General features: G+C 51.7%; 1 protein-coding gene across 3 annotated transcripts in view; it reads left to right on the top strand.

Moving 5' to 3' along the window:
* Window positions 1-251: 251 nt before the first annotated feature.
* The window catches only part of LOC308557413 (interleukin-10 receptor subunit beta-like), a 38824-nt gene continuing 27454 nt past the window's right edge, over window positions 252-11621 (top strand). For 2 of the 3 annotated variants that reach the window (XM_081137907.1, XM_081137904.1), the window contains exons 1-6: window positions 252-340; window positions 4521-4611; window positions 5517-5558; window positions 6868-6991; window positions 8281-8453; window positions 10842-11002. In XM_081137907.1, the coding sequence (XP_080994033.1) occupies window positions 4557-4611; window positions 5517-5558; window positions 6868-6991; window positions 8281-8453; window positions 10842-11002 (555 nt within the window). In that variant the 5' untranslated portion in view covers window positions 252-340; window positions 4521-4556. Of the gene's footprint in view, window positions 341-686; window positions 770-4520; window positions 4612-5516; window positions 5559-6867; window positions 6992-8280; window positions 8454-10841; window positions 11003-11621 lie in introns of those variants that run through there. The other variant, XM_081137905.1, reaches the window with a different exon arrangement.

The raw sequence follows: 11621 nt of genomic DNA, 5'->3' as shown, positions 1-11621 counted from the left end.
GGGGGTGCGCGGCGGCGGAGGTCAGCGAATCCCGCGTGCGTGTCCCCGCCCCCGGCCCCACCCGCCGGGACCCTGAAGGAAGCGGGAGCGGGCGCGCGCCCGCGCTGGGGCCTCTCCGCGCGGCGCGGGGACAGAGCGGAGGGTCGGCCCGGCGCCCTCAGGAGCGCAGCGCAGCGTCCCGCGCCCAGGCCCCCGCGCCCGCCCGCGCCCACCCGCGCCTGCGGGAGGGGCCGCCGCCCGCGCCGCCGAGCCGCGTGCTGGCGCCGGCGGGGCCGCGCTGGGCTCCGGGGTGGGCCGCGGGCAGCGTCCCCGACTGGAGCGGCGACACCAAGCGGCCAAGGTAACGCGGGGACCGCGGGATGGCGGGACGGGGGCGGCGGGGGGAGCGGGGTGACCGCCCGGCCAGCGCGGGTCCCCGCGGCGTTTCCCGGAATCCCTCCCGGGCCCGCCTCCCGCGCCCCGGCCCGCCTCCCGCCGCCCGCCTCCCGCGCCCTGCGCCCTGCGCGCCGGCTGAGGGCGTTCGTCCCGGCGCCGCGCTCGGCCCTGCGCCCGTGCCCGTCCCACCGGGCCCCGCGCCCCTCGGCTGCCCCGCGAGGATGCCCGAGGCGCCCGCCCCGGCCGCCGCGGAGGGTGAGCCGCGCCTGGGGCGCGCAGAGGGGCCGCCGGGCGGGGGCGCCCACGTCTTCCCCGAGGCGTCGCTTGGAGGCTGGAGGGGGAGAGACGGGCTGGAGGGGACCCCCGGCAGGGTCGGGAGCGGATGAAGGACTGGGTGAGAATCTGCGTTTCAGCCCCAGCAAGTCTCCCAGGGAGTCAGACCACTCGCGTGCCCAGCGATGGCTCTTACTGGAAAACGCTAGCTGCCCCGCCGCCTTTTAATATTTCTTTGATTTCCTTGCTTTTTTGTGGGTGTTTTTTTAAGAGGTCTTAGAAACTGATATGAATGCCGGAGGATCAGCCCTGAGGTGGAGGTGGGAGGGGCAGAGGCAGTGGGGGGGGTCCCGGGGGGCCCCCCCCCCGCGGTGACGCCACCTGGCCCCGGGCTGGCGAGGTTTCTGAGCACCTGCCCGTCCCACGCACCTGCCGTTCAGGCTCAGGCAGGCCGGGCCCGGGCGAGGCCTTGCCAAGCCCCACGGACACCGTCCACTCGACTTCCCGGGCGCTGTGGGTGTGCCCGGGAAGAGCTGGCCCCTTTGTCCGAGGAAATAACTTCACCTTGTAAATTCTGTAGTTTGCAAGTTGCTTTTCAATTTTAGGTTATCAAAAATCCTCACGGCTTTTTTATTCTTATCTGCATTTCCTCTAACAGGGCTCATTTTTTTACTTGAAAGTGAAAGGAACTCTGCCTGAAATTTGGTTCCTCTGATTTGGCAAATGGTAGGTGGTAGGTTTTCTTAAAAAAATTAAAATAAAATAAAATTAGAAGAACCATAGTCCCAGAGATACTGCCTTAGAAGTGAAACTTTTATTAAAATGGATATTCCATGCCTCCGGCTCGCGCGCACAGAGCATGTAGGCCCCGTTTTCTTATTGCCCTTAAATGCCTTCGAACCACTGACGAGCGGGTGGGATATGTGTTCTTTGACTCTCAGGCATTGTATTTTACCAAATCTAAACTGCTGCCGAGTGCAAGATGCACTTTTATTTCACGTGACCAAGTAAGAGAAAAGCACCAACAGTCCCACAGCTTCCTGCTGTCCCAGGGAGCAGGCGGATTTCAGAGGTGTTCAAATGTCAGGAGGAAGCGGGCGTTTTATGATGTGGAAAAACAATCTGAGCTAGAGCAGGGCTTGACCCAGCGCCCATTCTCCTGAGGACTTCCCATTGCTGCCAGGGGTGGAACTGGTCGTGTGCGGTTGGGGAAGAACAGAGGATCGGTGGTTGGATGGGAGGGCGGGTTGGCTGAAGTAGGGGTGCTCAGAACTGGAGGAAAGAGGTAGCAAAGGGGAGCGAAAGATGCAAGCTGGGGGGTCGTTCAGAGCCACGGAGGGGCAATCTCTGGAGTCAGCAGGAAAATGCACACACTTGGTGTCCCCAGAAGCCACGGTTTTCCAGACTGTACGCCGGAGAGGTATTCTTAAGCATTGCCGTTGTCATTTTAATTCTGAGGTCTTTAAAAATATTTAAAATTTGCATGTGCCCAACCACCAGGAACTATACTGGTGAGTCAACGAAAGCCTTGAAAATGCTCCCTAATAAGTAGGGAAGGAGAAAAAGAGTCTTCACATTTAGTTTTTTCCTTTCCTTCTCTTTTTAAAATATGTCTTTATTGATCTCAGAGAGAGGCAGGGAGAGGGAGAGAGAGAGAGAAACCTCAGTGATGAGAATCATCCATCCGCTGCCTCCCGCTCGCCCCCTACTGGGGACCGAGCCCACAACGCGGGCCTGCGCCCTGACTAGAAATCAAACCGTGTCGTCCGGGTTCATGGGTCAACACTCAACCCCTGAGCAACACCCTCCGGGTGAGGGCTTGTAAACTTGTTTTTATCTTGAACTCGGGCCTGCTCATTTGCGGTCATTTTTCACGTTGACTTGGGCTTGCTGCTGCCCCAGTGCTGGGGACGGAAGGTCACCCGGCCTCTATAGAGCTTGTCGTTTAGATGGGTACAGAAGCTCTGAGGGCGAGAAGACTTCCTTTGTCACCTTGGAGTGAGGAAGGCTTTCAGACTCAAAATGCAGACGCCGAGAAAGAAAGTTCCTTTAAATGCGAAAAAAGAAAACTCAGAAACTTCTGCGTGGTCCGAAAAAAACAAAACAAAATCCAGTATGAACAAATCAGCGGGTAACCGACAAGGACCCGGGAGGAAAGGGCTGACTCATCTCAGAGGGGAGGGCTTGCCTCCTGTGCACCAGTAAATAAACCGAAAAGGCTCCTGCAAACCAGCAAGAAGAAAAAGCAGGAAGTCCTTAGAAAAGCGGGCAAAGACACAAGCAGACAGTTAATGAGAAAAGTAGCTCACGGAGAGGAAAACATGCTTGATCCCACTGAGAGTCAGCGCCGTTTTTCTCTGATGAATTTGATTCTTAGAAACCCAGAGCTTGACCAACGGCTCTGCGAGGAGGCTGCTGTGTGCGAAGGCGCGCAGAGCTCTCGCGTGTTGCAGGCCGCTGTGTAAATTGCTGCAGCCACCAAGGCGGGGCCGTGGCCTTTTCCATCGGGATTGCAAACGCAGAGCCCCTCTGCCCCGGCTCTTCTGTCTGCCCTTCAGACCCGCCTCCACCTTCCCCACTCGAGACCTTGCGCTGGGACCCTGTCTTCTATGGGGACAGCCACCAGCATTCTTGTTCTCTGGCTTCTGGTTGAGCCCCAAGAGCAGGGAGGGACAACAGTGATGGGTCATTTATTTGTCCCTCAGCCCCTCCCTGCACAGTCACCTTGGGCTGGCTGAGCCTGGCTCAGGTCACAGCTCCTCACATGGAATTCTCTTCTCCCAAAGTCCTGTGTTGGCAGCTTCCCTTTGCCCCTCGAGCCCAGGGTGGCAACAGCCCCTGCAGTTGGTCGCTTCTTATGGGTTGCCCACATCCTGTCCACACATTTGATTAAAGACTCTCAAAATTTCCTGGCTTAAAGGCACAGTTTGCTGCTGGGCCTCTGACTGATGGGCCCTTTTGCTAAGCCGTCCAACTTCCAGGAGGTTTCCCTTCCCTTAGACAATCCCATGTGCAGAACGACCATGTCCAGGATCATTCAGGGCATCATAGGGACCGATGATATATATAAATGATACATGTTTGTAGAATAGTTTAAAAACAACAAGGAAATTCTCTTTGCTGCTAATGTAGAAAGATCTCCCAAATATGTTTTTAAGTGGGAAAAGCCGGGGTGGGACAGGGCATGCATATGCTATCTCTTGTATAAAAACACGGGAGAAATAATAGGTTTGTTTTCGCTTATGCATCAAGATATTCTGAAGGACTCAGCAAAAAATAATAATAATAATAAAAGTACTTTTCTAAAGGAAGCAAGTCTCCTCACTATTTTTTTTAAATGAGGTTTTCTCTCTCTCTCTCTTTCTCTCCCTTTTTTTTTGTGCTCACCCAAGGATATTTTTTCCATTGATTTTAGAGAGAGTGGAAGGGAAGGAGGGAGGAGAGAGGAAGAGAGAGAAAGAAACATCGATGTGAGAAAGACACATCGATTGGTTGCCTCCCACACGAGCCCCGACGGGCCAGTAATGAACCTGCAACCCAGGTATGTGCCCTTGACCGGAAATTGAACCCATGACCCTTTGGTGGCCAGGCCAAGGGCACTATTTACCTTTTTGTATGTTTAGAATTTGGGAACCAGATGATTGTTACTGTTTTGAGAGTTAAATTTAAAATTTCTTCCTGCCTAGGTGGGGAATTGGTCCCAGAAGCTGAGCTCAGGTTGCTCAAGTACATGGGGGTAAATGGTCCAGCTCTCAGGAGGGGTCAGGAAGTCTGGACCCCGGAACCTCCCGCCAGTCTTTCACTGTCTGGTCTTCGCCCGTTTTAATTAGACACGTCTGCATTTTGGTCACCCAATGTTGATTTCCTTTCAGATGTGAAAGGAAGGAAGGGCTGAGGGAGCAACAAAGATGCTTTGGGACCACCATGCCTACGCGGTTGGACTCCTTAATTTGTATCTCCTGGGTAAGTGTTAGTTTTTGTCACCGCTCTTGTAGGAGCAGGCCTGTGGCGTCATCATCACTGAGACCCAGTGTCAGCCTGCCCAAGGGCAAGAGCCGAGCGGAACGGAGACTGGAGGCCTGTGCCGATAGGTTTCCGCCCTCCTGTTAATTTTAGGAAGACAAACACATGAACACGGAATGACTTAAGGTTCCCTAGTGATGGGGAATAGCCTCCTTTGTGGTTGGAAGAGTAATCTTTCTTAACACCCTCCTTCCGAGGCAGGATGGGCTTTCTTACCTACCCATGGTTAGAAAGAGGCCAGGCCCCTCACCTGCTACCAACATCACCACCCCGAAAAGCCATCTCAACTTTGGGTCAGAGCTTTACTTATTACTGATTTTTTCCTACGGCCCTATTTGCGCCCTTTCTCCGCCTTTCTACTGATTCTGCTTTAGTATCGCCATGCCGTCTGTTCCATAGCTTATGAGTGGGCATCTCCCTGGGCAGGACCGCCCACGCCCTGCAGTGTTTAAAAACACCCCCGGCCTCCGCCTGCGAAAGAGGCCAACAACCCTTCCCCCCAACTCACTGCGGCCTCCGGGAAGCAAATGAGAAGCCCCGTTCCCATCACCAACGCCTTTCCTGCTCCACCACCCTTGGTGAATATCTTTACCTTTCAAGTTTTTAAATTAGCAACATGCTTATTTATATTTGGAGAATTTTTCCAGACAGATCATTGCTTCTCAGGGCAGCCCCTCAACCAGCCAACCACTGTGGTTAGTATCAGCTCATTTGGGGTGGACTCAGCACAGGAAAGTCTTCATGCGGTTTTAGCACGTGTGTGTGACAGATTGCCGGACCGGAGGGCAATTCTAAATGGAGCCCAGAGAAAGCGATGCTGGTCTAACTGTTTTTCTTCTTCCTAGTGCACATCGGGCCCATGGTCGGTGCTTTGGAAGCTTTGTCTGGTAAGAGATTTTTCTTGACTAAAATCTCGTGTAAGGGGCAGAGTGTGGGGGTGACCTCCAGGGGTCTACAAGGTGGGATATTTGATTTCCAATCCCAGATCCGTTGCCTGTTTTGTTGGACTCTTTTTTTTCCTCCAATACTTTCTCTGTAAAAGGAGCCAAAATTAGCCAATGTGGTTTTCACATTCATCTCACAAAGCTGTCGTGAGAAATTAACACTACAGACTATTTAAAAACACCTAAAAGAATCTTCCATTTAAAACCCTTAACAGAAGAGTTAGGAGACACAGACTGTGCCAAACAAAAATGGTCCAAAAATAGCTTCCCTTTGATTTGCATTCTCCCACCTGTTATTTTACACCTGGCACCAGATAAAGGAAAATCATTTTTTTAATTGAATTTATTTGGGGTGACGTTGGTTAATAAAATTATACAGGTTTCAGGCATACAGTTCTACAATACATCATCCGTATGTTGTATGGTGTGTTTACCTCCCCAAGTCAAAAGTAATTTTTTTAAACTAAACTTCTTGCATACATATACAAATCTGTCCATGAAACTTCACTCTGTGTTAAACCTGTGTCCAGGCCTGTGGTGAGCATGGGGAGTGAAGAGTTGGTGACCGAGAGGCAAAGGGCCAGGTCCTGGCTGCAGGAAACTTAAGTGATCTGAAAAACTAAATAAGGCAGATTTCAGAGGCATAGCTCCCAAGGCTCACTGGCTGCTTCCACTTCCCAGCCGCCTGACGTTGGGTCACTCAACTTCACAATTTCGCAGTCTGAAGAATGGGTCTATAGCACCTACTTCAGCATTGTTGTGGGGACTAACTGCCTGAATGGGGCCAACCTGGGCTCACATTGTCCTCTCCCTCTCCTCTGGGTCAGGGAATGAGTTCGGTGATGGGGAATTCAGAGCAGGAGAGGCCTGCAGTGGGCCGAGCTGTTCGGGGAGGGTCACCAGAGGAGCTGGGAGGCGAGCTGAGAGAATGGGGTAGCCCAGGATGACATGGGGATTGGGATCCAATGAGCCACTGAGAGTAGATGATAACTGGGAAAGCCCCAGTTCTGTTTACACCTTGTTGACTTCCAGTTTCCTAAGTATTAATCACTAAGTAATTTCATGAGTTCATTTCTCGTGTCTGGTAGGACCATTTTCTTCCTGTGTTTTCAGGAACCCTGGGCTCTGGGGAGGGCTTCTTTGTCAGGAGTGAGGGCTCCAGATCCCGAGGGACAGTCTGCGCACAGTGGCCAAGATCCAACCCTGGGTTCCAGATTTCAATGTTTCTTTTTTTCTCTCTTGTTCCCTTTAGAGTTTCCAGAAGAGTCGTGCATTTTCAACATAACCCTAAGAAATTTCCGGCCAATCTTATCATGGGAATTAAGAAACCATTCCATCGTACCAACTCACTATACGTTATGGTACACGTGCATGAGGTTAGCTTGCCGTTTCAGCCTTCTCTTGCTAAATATGTTATCTATCTACCATGTGGGGGTGGGGGGGGTGGCTTAGTGCAACAGCTTTTCTCTCCTGGCCCCCCCCACCTCGGGTGTGTGTGTTTTGTTCAGAGCTTTAAAAGTCCAAAGACAAAAACACAAATCCTTTTTTAATTAAATAGAATACTTCACAATTCAAGGCTATTTTTGACAAAGCTCGTATTGATAACCAAAGCCAATTTCTATGGCTCAAAGCCTCAGAAGCAAAGTAATTATCATGTGTGGTTTTCACAATTATTTCTCTAATTCAGTGAGTGCGAATATTTAAAAGTGCTCCCTTTTCCAAGATCAGGAGTCCAAAGGTCGGGGGACCAGATCAATGGTCTGTGTGCACTTTTCTTTGCTCAAGGAGAGAAGTGGCACATGAAAAAGCTTCCTGGCCCCGATTAGGAATGGCCTGGGTCCAGCGTCCTGCCTGGTCACAGCTGTGACCCTGGTGTGACCCTGGGCACAGAGCTCTGTGACTCTGAGCTAACAACCCTTCCACTGAGGGGTCAATGCAGGCTTAACAACATGATCACAGTGCCTCCTTTGGCTCTCTCCTCCCGATGTGGAACAGTCACCCTCCTCAGTCACAGTTGGGCCCAGAGGCTCCTCAAAGTGGCCTTTTGTTTGTTGTTTGTTCGGCTTAAAGCTGTTACTACTACGGACAGACCCGGAGGGCCTTTTGAGTTTGGGGCCTGCTAGAGCCTTCAGTCTCTCTCTGGTCTGGGCCGTCCCCTGCATCGCCACCTGCCCGTCTGAAGCTGAAGAGATGGGATGTCTGTATTGTCCTATGTAGCACAGGCTGACTTAGGACTGGGCTGTGGGGTCCTCAGCCTGAGAGAGACTGGGTGTCGGGGTGGAGGGGGACCCAGGGCCTCCACCGTGAACGCCCAAGGTTTGTGCGCACATCCACCTGGCAGATTTACTGAGTACCCGCTACATGCAGAGGACAACCAGGAACCAGGGTCCCTGCCCTGCTGGCGTGGGCATTCTGAAAGTAGGCGCAGGTGCCAATAAACAGAGATACAGTGGTCAGGTGGTGGTAGACGGTGCAGGTGAAAATGTGCAAGTAAGGAGGGTGGGGGGGATGGTGTTCTGTTTTAAGTGAGGTGGTTGGGCCAGGTCACCGGATACAGTGACACGTGGCCCAGAGCGGCAAAGGCGGGGGAAGCGGGCCATGCACCCAGTGGATTCTCATAACGTAAATGCCGGTTTTCCTTCTCCTGTTTCTTTTCCTATCAAAGTAAAGAAAAAGAGATGAAGATCGTCGAGGAGTGCACCAACATCACGAGAACATTCTGTGACCTCACGAACAGGTGGGGCAGCTCGGCCGAGATGTACTTCACCAGGCTGGAGGGCTTCCGAGGGAGCACAAAGCTGGTCAGCTGTTTGAGCTCGGTCTTCCCAGATGTGCACAGTGAGTTGTCTGTCTATCGTCGTTACAGTGTTGTCAAGACATTTTCTCTGCCGTGAAATAGGTGGGTCTGCAGAGATGCTCTCGACTTGGGCCCGGTTTGCCTCCTGGCTCGGCCATTGCCCAGCTCTGTAGCTGGATGGTTACCCTGCTCCCCTGAGCCTCAGTTTTCCTGTCTGGAAAGTGGAGCAGTCATCGGTACTTTGCCCATGGCTGCTTACCGCCTGTGGAGGGCAGACATTCGGGCAGGGTAGGTTTGTCTGGTTGGTTTGTTTTACAGCCTGACAGGAGGTGGGGAGCGGGGTTACATGGCCTGTTAGCTGGGCTGTCACACCTCCTTGGGCCAGTATTTTCCTTAGTACTGCGACGCACCCCCCCCCCCCGACTACATCCCCGTAGCTTTTTGACACATGAGCACCTAGGTGAGCATGCACCGGGGCCCAGACTCAGAGAAGATGGCAGTCCAGGCGGCTCTGCCCTTCTTTCGCGGCCGCTGGAGTCAGCTCTCGATGGCACCTGTGTCAACAGCTCCACGGCAGGGTCAGCGGCCTCCGCCAGACTCCACCACTTTTCCAGTGTCCTATTTTGCAACCTGTTTCCAAGAGAAAGCTGCGGTCTTGGCTCCCTGTCACCGGTGTGGGCATGCTTAGCAAAGTGAATGACAGGTGCATCCCACCGGCAGACAGCTTAGATACTTGTGAGAGTCATTGGAGTTGTGGGCCCATCCTGTGTGTGTATAAATAGACATATCTGTGTGTCTCCACACAGAGAAGAAAGAAAAGCACAACTTACAGGTCCTGGTATTCAGATCATTAAAGAAAGTGTATTAAAGTAATAGTGAGAGATCATTTTTTTAGGACTCAAAATGGCAGGTATTACAAATATGTAAATACCTGGGTTTATGCTCTGACACAGTCCTTCTGAAGGTATTTGCAGTATTAGAAACTGTAACACATACCTGCCCTAATCTAGAACCCCTCTTTAGCAATTTTTCCTAAAGAGATTATGAGCAAAAGCAAAGATTTAGCTCCAAGAATACTCACTGCTACACAGATTCTGTTCAGAAAAGTCAGAATCAACCTGAGTGTTCCAACAGTGAGTCCATTCAGCCCTGACGCAGCCGCTCAGCGGGGCAGAATTATACGTGAAAAACAGTGGTGAAGGGCAGGGATCAGCCGACTTTCTGTAAAGGGCCAGAGAAAAGACACATTAGATTTCATGGGCCACGTCTGGTCTCTGTGACATACTCATTTGTTTACAGCCATTTCAAAAATAAAAACCCGCCCTAGCCGGTTTGGCTCAGTGGTTAGAGTGTTAGCCGTCAGACTGAAGGGTCCTGGGTTCGATTCCAGCCAAGGGCACTTACCTCAGTTGCAGTTCGATCCCTGGCCCCAACCTGGACACATGCAGGAAGCAACCAATCGATGTGTCTCTCTCCCATCAATGGTTCTCTCTCTCTCTCTCCCCCTTTCACTCCCTTTGAAGAGCAATGGAAAAAATATCCTTGGGTGAGGATTTGAAAAAATAAAAATAAATAAATAAATCAAAACCCTTCTCACCTTTCAGGTTGTGTAGGAATTTAGCCCACAGGCCAGAGTTTGCCAGCCCTTGATGTAGATACACGTGCATTAATATATTCATGAAATAAGTGAAAATATATACCGTGTAAAACAATGTGGGTAGGGAATGGTTCAGTTTTAGCTTAGGGGTGTGCGTGTATGTGTGTGTGTGCACACTAGTTCAGTTTATATGTCCGTATGTTTACACACATGTAGCAGAGACAGAAGACAATTGACCACAGTCGGGGACAGTCATCAGTATTTTCCTATATTTCTGCAGTGGTTTCTATATTATTACTCTAATGTGGAAGGAAGTCACTGTTACCTCTGTATTTAGAATTCAGCCTGAAAATTGGGAAAATACTGACTTTCATCCCAAAATCTGTCCTCCATTTCTTGTGATAATATTAAGGAAATCTCTTTTGTTGGTCCCAGTTTTTCATCCATTAAAGAAATAAGAAATAGACTGTCCAGCGTGGCTCAGCAGTTGAGCATCAGCCCATGAACCAGGAGGTCACCGTTCAATTCCCTGTCAGAGCACATACCCTGGGTTGAGGGCTCGATCCCCAGTGGGGGGCGTGCAGGTGACAGCCGATCAGTGACTCTCATTATTGATGTTTCTATCTCTCTCTCTCCGTCGCCCTTCCTCTCTCTGAAATCAATAAAAAAAAAAAAAATTTGTTTTAAATAAGAAATAAAATAATGCTTCTGAGAAAAAATTAAAAATAAATACAACCGGGGCCTCAGTGAGGACCATGGGCAGCTGCCGTATCGCAACAACAGAGCTCTCGCTGACTGACATGGGGTTTGCTTCTGACTATTTTCTACACAGTGTCTCTGGAGCCCCCCGAGTTTGAGATCGTTGGCTTTGTGGAGCACGTCAATGTGATCCTGAGGTTCCCACCCGCCTTGCCCACGTTGCCAGATGGGGAAGGCATGTGGTCTAACCTGCTGCTGATCATTGAAGAGGAGTCGGAGGGGATTGTGAAGCAGGTAAGAGGTGACAGCAGTTGTGAGTTGGCAAGGACTCTCTTCTATGAAAAGGAAAACGGTATTTGTAATGATCTGAACAATGAGGACTGAAGGGTCTGGGTCAGTGTGGTCTGATTTCAGGAGAGAGGTCTCCACAGCTCACTCGTCGCCGGCTTAGCCCAGCAAGCAGTCTTCTTTCAGAGGATTAGCCACCCGCAAGGGGCACCCGGGCCGGAGGGGTGCGCGGTGTAGGTGGGAGAACAGGCACCTTTCAGCATCCAGGGTGGGCCTGTGAAGCAGATGAGGAGCATCGGTCCCCACGGCTCCAGCCCTCACGCGCTGTCAGAGGAAGGGCTGTTTGGGCAATTCTGTTTCCTCCTGGTTTCCCCAAAGAACCTAACTAAGTATCAGTAACCTCGGGGTGATCCTGGCATCGGGGAAGCTGGATCTTCAGTTATTTGTTCCCTCAGAAGGCTGGAGTGAGTGAAGAAGGACACACCGTGCCTGCTGGGGGGCCTCGCCGACACGGCAGCTCACGTTTGCACAGCCAGGCCCCGTGCGGGTCAGGCCAGCCCGCCAGGCTGCGAGCGGGGCATTTCAGGCGCAGGAAGTCAGAGGTCCTGAGGCCAGAGTGGCCCCA

This window comes from Miniopterus schreibersii (assembly GCF_964146895.1).
Source record: "Miniopterus schreibersii genome assembly, chromosome: 5".
NCBI classification, from domain to species: Eukaryota; Metazoa; Chordata; class Mammalia; order Chiroptera; family Miniopteridae; genus Miniopterus; species Miniopterus schreibersii.
Note: the sequence above shows the minus strand (reverse complement) of the source record. Positions and strands in the feature narration are given on the sequence as shown.